Source organism: Humulus lupulus, chromosome 8 (assembly GCF_963169125.1).
Source record: "Humulus lupulus chromosome 8, drHumLupu1.1, whole genome shotgun sequence".
NCBI lineage: Eukaryota > Viridiplantae > Streptophyta > Magnoliopsida > Rosales > Cannabaceae > Humulus > Humulus lupulus.
In genome coordinates this window covers 164732923-164747819 of record NC_084800.1, presented here as the reverse complement: position 1 = coordinate 164747819, position 14897 = coordinate 164732923, and the positions used below count along the sequence as shown (strand labels likewise).

Sequence of the window (14897 nt, the reverse complement as noted above, 5' to 3'; positions counted from 1 at the left end):
TTTTTTTAAAATTGTCTACAAAAAAAGCCAAATATAGTTCCTAAATAAAATAAAATTAGCGCAGCAATTTCGGCAGCATTATTTACATCTTGTTTCTTGTCATCATCTATGCATTGATTTTTTTTTGTTGTAACTTATTTTATTTATCTGCTGGATTGTAGCCAATCACCAATTGACAAAAACAACAATGTGATTATTATTAATCATAATTTATAGTATTTTTACTATATAAATAAACTGTAACTCTTATTATTTTCCATATCAATATATAATGATTCTTATTATTTTACATAACGATATATAATGAGTATTCTTATTTGGTAACTTAAAGTATCTAACACCATATAAGATGACACATTATATAATTATTTAGCTATATTTCATAATATTTATTAAATTTAAATATGTAGGATCTCAATATTTGATCACACAAATATGAGTACGCCACGTCTTTGTAAGATTTGGGCACCAATAACCTATTTGTATCAATATTTATGTAGGCTTGCAAAATATTATTTAAATTATGATATTTTACATCTTAAATTATCTCAAATCTCTTCTAATAATAAGTGTGTAAATAGCAGAAATTTTTGGTTTTAACAGTTTTTTATTTTTTTAATGTTAACTTTAACATAATATTCTTATATTTAACAGAATATTCTTATATTTAACGATAATTTGTAAACATTTAAAATAAAATAAATAATTTTAAAAAATTAAAATAAGATATTTTTGAGATATTTTACAATAATAATTATTTAAAAATAATAAATAATTAAACAAATTAAAATATGACATTTTTCAGATATTTTATAATGATAATTATTTTAAAATAATAAATAATTAAACAAATTAAAATATGATATTTTTGAGATATTTTACAATAATAATTATTTAAAAATAATAAAATTATACGTTTTATAACTTAAATAAAATTTAAACTCACTTATTAGAATAATATCATATTAAACATATAATATAATCTACTATGAATTAGCAACAAATTGTTTTTTTTAAAAAACGAGCAAGAAACTTAAATTTAAAATTTATGTATAATATTTAATATTACATTAAATATAAAATATATGATTTCTTGTTGTCACTACTAAATTAAAAAACTAGAACAAACATAAGATTAAACAAAAATGAATAAATTATTTAATTAAAATATAATATTTATTTAAAATTTATATGATATTAATATAAATTTAATAAAAATAATTAATAAATTCTATAAATAAAACTACTTAAAATTTATGAGAAGTATTCCCATTATAAAAAATAATAGATACAAATTATACATATACCGAAAAATACTAAAACTAACTCTGGTGAACAATCCCTACCAATAAAAATTTCCACATATACAAACTAAATAAAGCTGAAAACCCAGAGTTCGATCGAGCTTATATATACACACCCAAACCAGAGATTTACAAATAAAATACAAGAGTTTCAGGCTCAACTTGAATCTGCTTGTTATATACAGCCTGAATGACAGTGACACCTCTCTCTTTCTATCTATATCTATAGATTCATGTATATACATATACATGGTACACTTGTAGGCAAGCCACGATATTGCAGGACCTATACGTTGAGCTAACTTCTCTCAGTTATATTCATCTTTCTCTTACTGGGTCTGAATCGAAAAAAACAGTTTTCTTATTCTGTTCAGCTTTTTTGGGATTCTTTCTTCCACAATAAAAAGGTAACAACCACAAATCTTTTGTTCTTTTGTACTTGTACTTACGTCCGTTTTTCCTTGCTTTATGAGGATTTTTGTTACTGTGTTTCTGATTTGTTTTTAAATAAAATATTTCTTTTAAACATCTTAATTGGAAAAACGCTTAATCTGATAATGCCTCCAAGAGTTCTAAATCAAATATAATTACCCAAAATTTTAAATTTTAAAATTTGAAAGGATAATAATCCAACTTCAATTAGGATTCCTAAACATCATAAATATGAATTACTTCGAAAAGAAAAGTTGGCACTTTGGGTTTACTTCTAGTTGAGATTATTTTCCAAGACTGTTTTCCTGTATTTTCTCCTCAACCAAACAGAAACAGAGTTCGACTCTTGTTAGTTTCACTCTATTTTTCTTCTCTTTTTTCTGTATTTAGTGTTTGACTGCTATATAATGATATTAGCTTAATTAGCACATACCACGTGAGATTTCCTTATTTTGTCTCCCAATTTAAGTAATAATGTCAACGTTTAATATTTCAGTAAAACTAATTAAACGTAAAACTAACACAATTTTTTTTTAAAAGAAAAACTTGATTTTCCTTTAACGGGATTGTTTGAGACCCACCCTTGAATCTGGTCAAGGTCAAAATTGATGGTTTATTGATTTGATTAAGATAGGTTAATTTTGCATTTGCAGAAGGGTTTCAGAAAAAGATGAACAACTCTCCTGATGAACATGGCTTTTATATTGAAAGTGACGAAGATGAGGATGAGAAAGAGTTGCACGAAGGCGGAGGAGGAGGATATGATGATAAGAAAGATTTACTCAAAAGTCAAGAAGACGAAGGAAACGACTCAGATTTTTCAGATTCCTCGGCCGAAAATCAGCACCACGACCGACCGGGCTCATACAATAATACCTCATGGCCTCAAAGTTATAGGTACCATATTCCTCTGTTTTTCTTTCACTTTCTCAATTTAATTTCAGTTTTTTTTATTTAGGTATATCTCACAAGAATTCTTTCTGGTTTTAGGTGTTTTATTTGTGCTTTGTTTTTCTTAATTTTCTTCTGATTCTTCTGCTGAGAATTCATACGATTGCCCTTAAGTAATAAGGAATTGAGTTTTTTTTTATTATTATTATAATTATAATTATATATAAAAATTCTTAATAAGCCAATCAGCCTTCTTATATAATTTGTAATCATTTGTGTGTGTTTTTTTTTTCCGAATTCATATCACATTATTTTTAAATTGGAAAGCATTGTTTTACTTTTGACTTTTATTTTTCGCATGTCTCTATTATCATTAGATTAAAATTTTTAATTAAATATATAGCTTTGTTATTACGAGTGGGTTACTTAAAAAAAAAAAACTACTAGTGGCAGATAATCCAAGGTGAATTATATATTGATTTGGGTAGCTCTCACTCCCACATCATAATTTATTTCATGCATTATATTTGAGATATGTCTGTACTTATTGTTTGGTTTTGGTGAAATGACTCCTATTCTATGGACCTACAAAATGAATGTTCCAAACTTCAATAATTAACATGTCAAACAAATATTGACTTGGTTTTTTGACTCTATCTTGTGACTAATATATAATTAAGTGAAGATTGTTTCTCTTGGCATTGCAGCATAATATAAATAACTATATGACATCTGTTTTAAAGATAATGAATGGATGTATTTTCATGTGTCAATATTTACTTACTGTATAATTTAATTTTATAACTTATTGTGTGATCTAACACTTACATTTTTTTTTGGTGGTTTTAGGCAATCCATTGATCTTTATAGTAGTGTACCATCCCCAAATCTCGGGTTTCTTGGGACTCCTAATTCATTGTCGAGATTAGGCAGTTCTTTTCTATCCTCATCACTTACGAGAAGGCACACTCCTGATTCATTGTTACCTTTGACAAAACCATTGTTGTCACCAGTAGAAGATGAACAACGGCAGCAGCTGCCACCGCCACCGCATAGGCATAGCTCTCACCTTCTCCCTCCTCCTATTCCTCCATCAAGAAGGTCTTCCATAAGGAAAGATGAAAAACCATCTATTAAAGTGTCACATGAGCTCCCTATCTCTCCCCACAGCTCATTTGCACAAACTGTTGCAAATGGTAAGTGTGTGTTTCTTTTCTTTATTTTCTTATGAATAAATCTTAGAGATTCATTTTTTTCTTTTTAAAACGGAAAATTGAAATTTCTAATGTTAATTAATCTAATAAAAAATCAAATAATGTTCGACAGTCATGAGCTATTTTTAGATTCACATTGAAGATCAATACAGCAAATTAACTTTTATTTAAACAAAAGAACTTATATAAATCCAATCAAAAACTTTGTTATGTTGTTGAAATTGTCCTATTAAGACAAAATGTAAAATACAATTATTTACATATATTTGTACGTTAAAATTGTCCCAAGAGTTTTGACTTGTAGTAAATTGCAAGTACGAGAGGCAACTTACATTCATCCTCTGCTTTTTATATTGTTTTGTTTTGTCGGTTTAGATTCTTGAAATAGAGAATAATATAATATATTTGCAAAATTATAGTCCCTAGTGGAAAAGAAAACCAAGCAAGTAGGACCCTGTGCCTCTCATTGTTGCCCAATCATATCAACAAGCCTATTCTCCTAGAGTTTTTCAATCTATTATGAGCTTCGCTGGCATCTATTTTAGCCTCAAGGGACCACTATTCCTGACCATTTATTGTTTACTATGCTGGCCCCTCTCAAAAAGACAAGATGAAATAAGTTTGCAGTACTAGAAAAGTTTGTTGCTCTAAAAAGATGAATATTTATTTGAAAGAATAACATGTTACTTGGTTTACTAAATTTTCGTTTGAGGCTTTATTAATGTTTTGGATGAGTATAGGGTGTGTCTCCTTATCTGCAATATCATTTCATACTATTGCTTTTCTGTTTACGAGCTTCCAAACAAAGTTAGCATGATTCAGAATGTGGTGTATCTTAGACTGCTACTCTCTTATTGCACATGGAGAAGTTTAACTAACAAACAAAAATACATCTGTCTGTATGACTAAGCTGTTTTGGCTTTATTATGAATCCTTAAATATATATAAATATACTAGGCTTGCTAGTCTTCTGACATAATGTATGCATATCATATATTGTCAAATTAATATACTTTTGAATCGATAATTATGTAAATATGATTTGACTATAAATTTATATTAGAATTTGTAATAAAATATAACAGTTTTAGAAAAATTTTGTAACTAGTGATAAGTAGAGATGGCACCAAAGTCGGTAATAACTAATTCAACCATGCAGGAATAAATGTGTTGTGTGGAGTTGGAATCCTGTCAACTCCTTATGCAGTCCAACAAGGAGGGTGGCTTGGACTTGTTATTTTGTTTGTGTTTTCAGCACTTTCTTACTACACTGGTGTCCTCCTGGCTCGTTGCTTAGATAGTGAGCCAGGCCTCGAGACTTACCCGGATATTGGCCAAGCTGCTTTCGGCACTGCTGGTCGAATTGCCATCTCGGTTAGTCTACTCTACCCTTTCAATTTTTCTTCTCTACACATTATTCAATTTAAATTGAGTTTTGATGCTTATGTCCATATTGCTTTTGTCTCTGCAGATAATACTATACGTGGAATTATATGTAAGTTCAACTAATCTTCGAGTTTAACAGTTTTTACTGACTAATCTTCCTAAAATAGGGGGACGATTTTAGTTAGCACTATGTTCATATTTTGTCACATCATGTATATATGTAATGATTTTGTTACATGAAAAGTAATAGGTGGGGAAACGGAAGAGAGAAGGAAGATTCCTTTGGGACCACCTTTATATTATAGAATCTTCATTGGATCCTTTGACTATGGCATTTGGCTAGCAAACAGTTTTAATCTCTACTTTTTGTTTTATATTTTGATCTTTTTAGGCTACAGTGTCTCTGAGTAGTGCACTAGTGACATAGGAGTAGGACCAAGAGAGAAAATGGCTGATTAATAATGTTTATTAATCTAGAAAATGGCTAGGAGTAGTGCTGTTTTTTCATTAATACAACTCTGCCTAATTCTCTTACTTAATAAAGTTAGTTTAAAAGGCCAGTATGACTTTTCCTCAAGAACCATTGTATTATGCACTTTGTTAATATTATTATCCTAGTGCAATACTCAAAATGTGTTTCCTTTTTACTATTTTTGTAGCTTTGAAAATCAAATAATGGAAGTTTAATTCTCATTTTTGTAGGCTTGCTGTATTGAATACATAATCTTAGAGAGTGACAATTTGTCTTCACTATTTCCAAGTGCACACCTAGACATTGGTGGGTTCCTAATTGACTCACGTCTTCTCTTCGCATTGATCACAACTCTTGCTGTTCTACCTACGGTTTGGCTTCGCGACCTTACTGTTCTAAGCTACATATCTGGTAAGTCAAACTCTCTAACAAAAAGTCAACAAAATAATATATAATCATTATTTTATAAAATAAGATAAAAGTGTTACCAAAAAAGTCTTATATTTTTAAGAAAACACTCTAACTATGCATTTTTCTGGGGTCAGCCGGTGGAGTTGTGGCATCAGTGATGGTGGTACTATGCCTGTTTTGGGTTGGTACGGTAGATGGAATTGGTTTTGTGAACAAAGGGACAGCACTTAACCTTGGAACTCTTCCTGTGGCTATTGGTCTTTATGGTTATTGCTACTCAGGACATGCAGTTTTCCCCAACATATATAGTTCTATGGCAAATCGAAATCAATACCCTTTAGTTCTATTTACATGGTAACAATATATATATATATATAACTCTTTTTTTCAACTAAATTTTTCATGTTCTAACTTTGTTTGCCACTTATAATGATTATGTAGATTAGCAATGTGGTTTGATAATAGTAATTGAACTTTGTTCTCTGTTGACTCGACCCTTGTAGTTTCGGTATATGCACTTTGATGTATGCTGGGGTAGCTGTCATGGGATACAAAATGTTTGGAGATGCCACTCTCTCACAGTTTACGCTTAACATGCCTAATGATTTGGTGGCCACCAAGATTGCTGTATGGACTACGGTATGACCAATTTGGCCTATGACTAACGATATTTTGAATACGTTATTGTTAGGATTAGCTGAAGTGATCACGAACGATGTAATCACCATTTTCTTTGCTCGCTTCAAACATATACTTTTATTTAAGCATAAATACATATTATATATGCTCTGCAGTCTTGCCTTTAAACTTTTCTAAAATAAGATTGTAGTTACTAACTACAGTGTTCTCTCTGTTTGTATTATTTTTGCAGGTTGTTAACCCATTTACCAAATATCCTTTTTATGTGGCTAAACATCATTATTTCTTATAAGTTTTATCTTCTACCAAATCTAATTTTAACCACATTAACACTATGAAGTTAAAATAATTAAAAAAAAAAATTGTACTTCCTTAATGAGACCCACATATGCATTGACCATAACTCCAGTGGCAATGAGTCTAGAGGAATTGATACCATCAAGCCAATCCAAGTCTCATCACATTTATTCTATCCTCATTAGAACTGGACTGGTCATCTCAACATTGATTGTGGCTCTCTCAATTCCCTTCTTTGGTAAGTGTCTCTCTCTTTCACTATTTCTTCATTGATTTTTATTTTCTATCTGTTTGGTTGCCTAGAAAACTGTCTGATTAATCTTTTCATCCTTGGCACAAGACGTAGTCATAAAAAGAGAAAACAATTGACTAGCAAAATCGAACTATAAAAAAACATCTGAATAAATAAATGCTCTTGTGTGAAAAATATTTTGGAAGTGATTATAAACTGGGATTCATTTTATATTTTCTTTTGTCGATTTTGTTTTCATTAGAAATTTCTAATTTTTGAAACTTGATTACAGGCCTTGTAATGTCACTGATTGGATCTTTTCTCACAATGCTGGTGGTAGGTTCCTCTCTACCACTCAATTACTCATCTCATCTTTACTAAAATTTTATTGACATATTCTACAATGTTGATATAATACAAATTTTTACAATCTTTTTTTTTTTTCAGACATTGATACTTCCTTGTGCTTGTTACCTAAGTATTTTGAGGGGAAGAATAACTCGTCTTCAGGTTGGTATTAGATGGTTCATTTGGGTTTTTATACAAAAAACTTATTTTCACAGTTAATGGTTTTACAAATAAACTCTTATCTCAATTGTCGTTGTGCTTTTGACAGGGAACACTATGCATTATAGTGATCACAGTAGGTGTGGTATCATCGAGTTTTGGAACCTATTCAGCTCTCTCTAAAATTATTGAGAATTTGAGCGGTTGATTCTACTCCAAACTTGTTTCAGAGACAACACTTATTAATTTAAGTCTATATATTCTTTCTAAAAATTATATTTGTTATTAGATTTTTGTTTTTTTTTTCCCCAATTTCCAATTTTGTGTGAATTTTTGTCTTTATAACCACTTTCCTTTCCCCGGCTTGTTCATCCCCTATTGTTTGAGTAGTTTAATATTTATGGAAAAGTTTGTCTATAGTTTTTTTTTTTATATGGATCTCCTTTTTTAGAAGCATTATAATAAAAAGTAAATCTGTAAATTGCAACTGAATCATGGTAAACGCGGGGTCTTATTGTGAAATTATAGCAACCCTGGTAAATAGTGTAGCTTCAAATTTACGTATTACTAACTCACAATTAGACTAGAGCTTATGAAAATTTATAAGCATGCTAGATTGAGACGCCAAAATTTGAAAAAGCTTAATTTAGAACAATTAGTGGATTTCTCTTCTGAATTTTGTTATTATTATGATTCTACCATTTGATTTTTGACTTGGTATTTTTTTGCCCCATAAATGGCAAAGTGAATCTTTTACCTTTAAATTTAACACTATTTACAAATTATTAGTTACTAAGGGATATAATGATCTTTTACAAGGTTTATTATAAAGCTAAATGTTTTTTACCAAAATAATTAGGGCTTTTTTTTTATACACCCATATACTAAAAAAATACAGCTACATAAAAAAAAAACTTATATATGGTACAAGTTTTTTCTTCATTCTCTCACCGACGAAGGAAGCTTCTCCTTCCTGCATCACTCACGGCACCGATCTCAAAGCAACGAAAAAGCACTATAGTTGCCAACAATCTCCATCTAACAGCAACAACAACAAGATCTAGATTAAAAAACCATTTAATTTCAGGGAAATTGGAAAAAAAATGGGCAAAAATATTCGCAAATGACAACTTCTTATTCAAATCATCATAAACACCGACAAACAGCAACGCGAAATCAACTAACTTGGAATCTGTTGGTAATCAGCAACGGAAATCATCATCTTCCGCCACCATCAAGTTATCAACGAAAATTCAACCCAATAAATAAATACCACTTTTAGTAAGATTTAGAAGTAAAGATAGAGAAAATAAATTAGAAAACAACTTCAAATAAACGAGATAAGATAGCCAATATAATTGTAAATTCTATTTTTGGCAAAATATTTTTTGATTTATTTTTTGTGATTTCGGTATTCAATTGAAGTTTATTCAATTTTATTCTGTTCATATTTATGTTCTGGTTCTATAAAAAGTTGATTATATCAATCTATTCTATTTATAGAATAATTGACAATATTATTAGCTTTAAACATATGAATTAAATAATAAATATTGGTATATTTTATATCTGACTGATTTTATTTGACATCCTGATTCTTATGACTAGATTTCAACAGATAGGGTCGAATTGATCATTATTAAAACCGAAGATAGGATCTTGCAATGACAACTCAGATACGGAATGTTCTGTATAGACAATCTGTTTGTTTCCTCAGAACACGGATGATTCAATGTAATTGATTGATTATTTAAGGAAACATTTTCTAGTAAGTTGTGTGCGTTTAGACCTAGTAAAGGATGTCTTATGTGAGAATGTTTGTGTATAAATACTTACCATAGCAGCCTTGTCTAGGTTAACTCTTTTGTCTATTCTTAAACTTATTTTACATCTTTAGAAAAAGAGTGTTTCTTGTGTAGAGGTTAGTGGTTCAGCTATACCTCTGTTATTTTGTGTCTTTGTATTTATTTTGTGTATTGAAACAATTCAACAAAGAGAATAACAAAGAGAAAACCTTCGGGAGAAGGTTCATCCTAGTCTTGCCTCGGGAAGAAGCAAGCACTCTTCAACCAAATCGAAGGGAGTTCAGTTTCTTGAAGTTTCAGCAAGGTTCATTCATCAAGTGGAAAATACATCAAGCTTGCGGCATAAAATTAGAGGGAGACTAATCTTTGCTTAAGTCAAATACTTTGTATTTTTGAGAAACTTTATTAATGAATCTTATCTCTGGGTGTAGCCCCGTGGACTAGTAACATCCGAAAGGATTGTTGAAACCACATATAAAAACCTCTGTGTGTTTGTTGTAGTTACAGAATCTCTGTATGTAGCTACAAAATATATGTTCTTTTATTCCGCATTTAATTAAATATAAAGTTGGTAATCATAAAATACGTAATTTCATTTGGTATATGAGCAGTTCACTAAACTCTCAGTGAGATCTTGTGGTCATTTTTTATTCCGTTTAATTTGTTTTGTGTAAGACGTCTTTCTTTGCAGAAGGAAGTTCCATAACTCAACCTCCTCTACTGAATAATACTAACTCTCCTTATTGGAAAGTCAGAATGAAGGCGTTTATCAAGTCACAAGATGAAAGGGCTAGGAGATCTATACTATCTGGATGGACTCCACCAACTGATAAAGACAAAGAAGGTAATACTAAGGTAAAGTCTAAACTCGAATGGTCTACTGTAGATGAAAAATTTTCTGGTTACAATAATAAGGTTTTGCATGTGATCTTTAATGGAGTTGGTGAATGATTTATAAAATTGATTTCTTCTTGTGAGTCTGCAAAAGAGGCTTCGCAAATCCTTCAAACTCAATTTGAAGGGATTGTTGGTGTCCAGCGATCACGCTTTACCATGTTACAAACTAAATTTGATGGATTGAGAATGTTAGAATCTGAAACATTATTTGAGTTTTATGAAAAATTGTCTGACATTGCTAATGAGTTTTTTGGATTGGGTGAGAAACTTGATGAATCTGTTTTAGTTCGAAAATAGCTCGTGTGATTCCAGAAAGATTTGACACAAAACTTCTTGCAATGGAAGAAGCAAAGGATTTCAGCAAATGAAGGTTGAAGAGCTAATGGGCTCTTTGAGAACATTTGAACTAAACCAACAAATCAAGCAAAAATACAAGCTGAAATCCTCAGGTGAGAAAAATAAAGGTATTGCTTTTAAAGCTTCTGAAAATTGTTTTTCTGATAATGAAGAGGATGAAGAAATGACCTTGTTGACAAGGAATTTCAAAAACTTCATGAAAAAGGTTAGTATAAAAAAGAATCTATCAAAATTCCCTAAAGGTAACACATCTTCTAAAATTTTTGGGTCTACTAACAAAAAAAGGTATCCAATGCAGCAAGTGTGAAGGTTTTGGTCATATTCAATCAGAATGTGCCAATACTTTGAGAAAGAACAAAAAGGGACTTAATGTCACTTAGAGTGATGATGAGTCTGAAAGTAGTGAAGAAGATGAGAGAAATGTTCCTTTAACCTCTGTTTTATCAAGTGCTTTTCGGGAAAAAATTGTGTGTTTGAACAATACCATCACTGAAAGCAATGTTGATGGTGTAGTCTCAGATTCTGATGAGTCAGAAATCAATGAGGATTCATTGGTTGAATCTTACAAGGTAATGTATGGTAAGTGGTTACAAGTTTATGCTGAAAATCATTCTTTGACAAAAATTAATAAAACTTTGTCTCATAACATCAAGGAACTTGAGATGGAAAAAAAAAATTGTGAATCTGAATTGTGTTAAAAAAGGACTGAAATTAACTTTTAACAAAAGAACTTGAAAATTTGAAAAGAAATGTTAATATGTTAAATCTAGGTTTGTCTATTTTTGAAAAAATTCAGAACACAGGGCAAGGAAGTCATGTTGGGTTGGGATTTGTTGAATCTCAAACCAAAATGAACACTCAATTTGTAAAATCTGAGAAAATTTGTACTGGTGTTTTGATATAATATTGCAGGTGTCTGATACTACAACTAGGTCTTCTGTACCTACAAAGGAGAAGCGATCAGGTAAGGATGACAAATTTCGTGAAAAAGCCAGAAAATTTGTTCCCATTTGTCATTTTTGTGGTGTAGAAGGTCACATTCGACCCAAATACTTTACTTTGCACAATATGTTTAGGTCCAATTATTTTGGAAAAACTAATAAAATGCAAAATAAACATTTTCACCAAAAATAATGTGGATAAAGAAAGAAAAATGTCTTGCTGGTTTTTCTTGCTTTAAAATTGTTGCTTCTCAAATGTGGTATTTTTGACAGTGGTTGTTCTAGACACATGACAGGTAACAAAGACTTTCTTGTCAATATTTGACCTATGCAATCTGGTGGAGTGACATTTGGAAATGAATTAGCTGTAAATGTTATTGGGATGGGAATGCTGAATTTTGAAGGCTTACCAAAGCTTAAAAAAGTGATGTTAGTTGAAGGACTAAAAGTTAATTTGCTTAGCGTTAGTCAAATATGTGATCAAGGGTATACTGTCAATTTTGATAGTGATCATTGTTATGTTCTCAGTAGTGATAAAGAATGTATTTTACAAGGTTTTATATCCACTGATAATTGTTATACTCTCACTCCTGTTCTTACTTGTCACTCAACCATAGATAACACCACTGATCTATGGCATGAAAAACTTGGGCACATAAACTACAAAAATTTGAAAAAGTTGTCAAATGTAGGGATTGTTCGAGGGTTGACTAGGTAAATTTTGGAAAATTTACAAAGATATGAGATTTAGAGAATAAAAAAGAATCTTTGACCAAATTTATTAATACTGATAAATTGGTATCAATATAAATAAATAATATTAAATAAAGTTTCAAATTATAATAAGTTAATTTGAATAATGATTTAATTAATTAATTATAAGATAAATAAATAAAAATGTTTTAAATTTAGGTCCAATTGGGATTTAAATTCAAAACAAAGATATTGAGCCCAAGTCCAATTGTGGGAGCCCAAGGATTTTATCTTTTTGTTTATTATATTAATTAATTTAAATTTAAATAAAGCCCATTAAGTTGCCTATATAAGGAATATGATATCTAGGGTTTTCATAAGGAAGTCTCAGTTGATTCATTAGGTAAGTGAAAACCTAGACAATCTAATCATTTCTTAGTCATTCTATCTTCTTCTCTTCTAGATCTCTATCTCATGTCTTGAGAACCAGCTCACACTAGTTCTAGGTTGATTAAAGGCTTGATGAGGAAGACTGTGTCGCTGATCTAGTTCAATCTCTTGATAATAGTATGCTACATAATATAATCAAGGGTTAGAGAGATTAAAGGATGGAGTTATTCCAGTTCTTCTGCGTAATGTAAGTTTCTTTACTTTACTCTATTTTGTATCAATTTCATAGGAGTGTGTTCTAGGAATTTACATGTTTGTTTGATAATATGTAAATTACATGAAAATAAATAAAGATCTTGTAATATGCAATTTCCTACAGCAAGCATATAATCTCTCGTTCTTCGAAGATACTTGAGAATGTGCTTTACTGCAATCTATTGTTCCAAACTAGGATTTGGTTGATTACGACTTACAATTCCCACTCCATACCATATGTCGGGTCTAGTACACAACATAGCATACATTAGACTCCCAATTGCTGAAGCATAGGGATGTTTTCTCATGTCCTCTTCTTCTTGAGGTGTCTTTGGACATTGCTCTTTGGAAAGAGTAATTCCATGTCTGGTCGGTAACTGAGAACCTTTCAAGCACCTTATCTATATATTTTTCTTGAGAAAGTTCCAAGAGCTTGTTCTTCCTATCCTGTAGGATTTGAATTCCTAGAACATAGCTTGCTTCGCCCAAATCTTTCAGTTGGAACTTTTCAGCTAACCACTTCTTCGCATTTGACAGTGTCTCTACATCGTTTCTAATGATAAGAATGTCATCCACTTAAAGAACTAAGAAAACCACAACTTTTCATTTGATATATTTATATACACATGCTTCGTCGACATTCAGTTCGAAGCAATATGTTTTTATTGTCTCTTCAAAGGTAATGTTCCAAGATCTAGATGCATTCTTCAATCCATAAATGGATTTTAGCTACTTGCACATCTTAAGATCTTCCCCTTTCTTCACAAACCCTTTTGGTTGTACCATATAGATGCTCTCATCAAGATAGCCATTAAGAAAAGTTGTCTTGACGTCCATCTGCCATATCGCATAATCATAGGCGACAACTATGGATAAGATGATGCATATGGACTTCACCATGGCAACAGGAGAAAATGTCTCTTCATAATCGACACCCTCTCTCTGTGTATAGCCTTTGGCTACAAGCCTTGCCTTGAAAGTCTCTAATTTCCCAGCTGCATCTATTTTCATCTTAAAGATCCATTTGCACTCAATACTTATCTTCAGATGATTAACTCTATGCTTTTACATGCTAAATTGTGTTATAATTTGTGGGGTGAAGCTTTGCTTGCTGCGTGTCATATATTGACTCGAATTCCTATGAAAAGAACAATGTGTCTCCATATGAGTTATCGAGAGGAAAGATGCCTAACCTAGGCTATCTTAAAGTGTGGGGATGCCTTGCTTATTGCAAGAGCACGGAGCTTAAAAGGACAAAGTTGGGTTCAAGGGTCGTAAAGTGTGCATTTGTAGGCTATGCCTCAAATAGCAAGGCCTATAGGCTATTAGACTTAGAGTCTAATGTGATAATTGAATTAAAAGAAGTGGAGTTCTTTGAGAACATGTTACATTATGGGAGAAACTCTCATGAACCCACAAGTGTTGGAGAATCTCGTGAAGAGAAAGATCCAAGGGTTAATGAGCAACCAATATTGCCTCGGAGAAGCCAAATGCTTAAAGAGTTGGGATCAATTGGGAAATGTTCTCAAGTAGAAATACTTGACCTAGTAGAGGGTGACCTTGAAGAAGTCATGTGGAAATTTCCTATGATTCTTCAAGTTGAGGATGATCTCAAAACATTTCAAGAAGCAATGTCTTCAATAGACTCCGCTTTTTGGAAGGAGGCAATAAATGATGAGATTGATTCAATTATGTCAAACCACACATGGGAATTGGTAGACATTCCACAAGGTTCAAAACCAATTGGGTACAAGTGGGTATTTCGGAGGAAATA

The 14897-nt window shown here is 31.1% G+C and overlaps 1 protein-coding gene across 2 annotated transcripts; it reads left to right on the top strand.

Moving 5' to 3' along the window:
• The first annotated feature begins 1388 nt into the window (after window positions 1–1388).
• Window positions 1389–8215, top strand: LOC133798619 (amino acid transporter AVT1C-like). Of its 2 annotated transcripts, XM_062237019.1 has the most exons (13): window positions 1389–1711; window positions 2390–2633; window positions 3477–3823; window positions 5001–5215; window positions 5313–5336; window positions 5930–6110; window positions 6245–6464; window positions 6614–6749; window positions 6982–7005; window positions 7140–7284; window positions 7571–7614; window positions 7726–7788; window positions 7895–8215. In XM_062237019.1, the coding sequence occupies exons 2-13, from the start codon at window positions 2407–2409 to the stop codon at window positions 7991–7993; spliced, it is 1725 nt and encodes a 574-aa protein (XP_062093003.1). In that variant the 5' UTR covers window positions 1389–1711; window positions 2390–2406; the 3' UTR covers window positions 7994–8215. The 2 variants fall into 2 exon arrangements, with proteins under 2 accessions (XP_062093003.1, XP_062093004.1); XM_062237020.1 differs by lacking the exon at window positions 1389–1711 and having other exon boundaries at window positions 2371–2633.
• Window positions 8216–14897: the final 6682 nt, after the last annotated feature.

Coding starts and splice junctions, on each gene's coding strand:
- LOC133798619 (XM_062237019.1), top strand. CDS start 2,407: ATGAACAACTCTCCTGATGAACATGGCTTTTATATTGAAAGTGACGAA. Junction 6,111..6,244: donor TGTTCTAAGCTACATATCTG/GTAAGTCAAACT, acceptor TTCTGGGGTCAG/CCGGTGGAGTTGTGGCATCA. Junction 7,789..7,894: donor GAAGAATAACTCGTCTTCAG/GTTGGTATTAGA, acceptor TGCTTTTGACAG/GGAACACTATGCATTATAGT.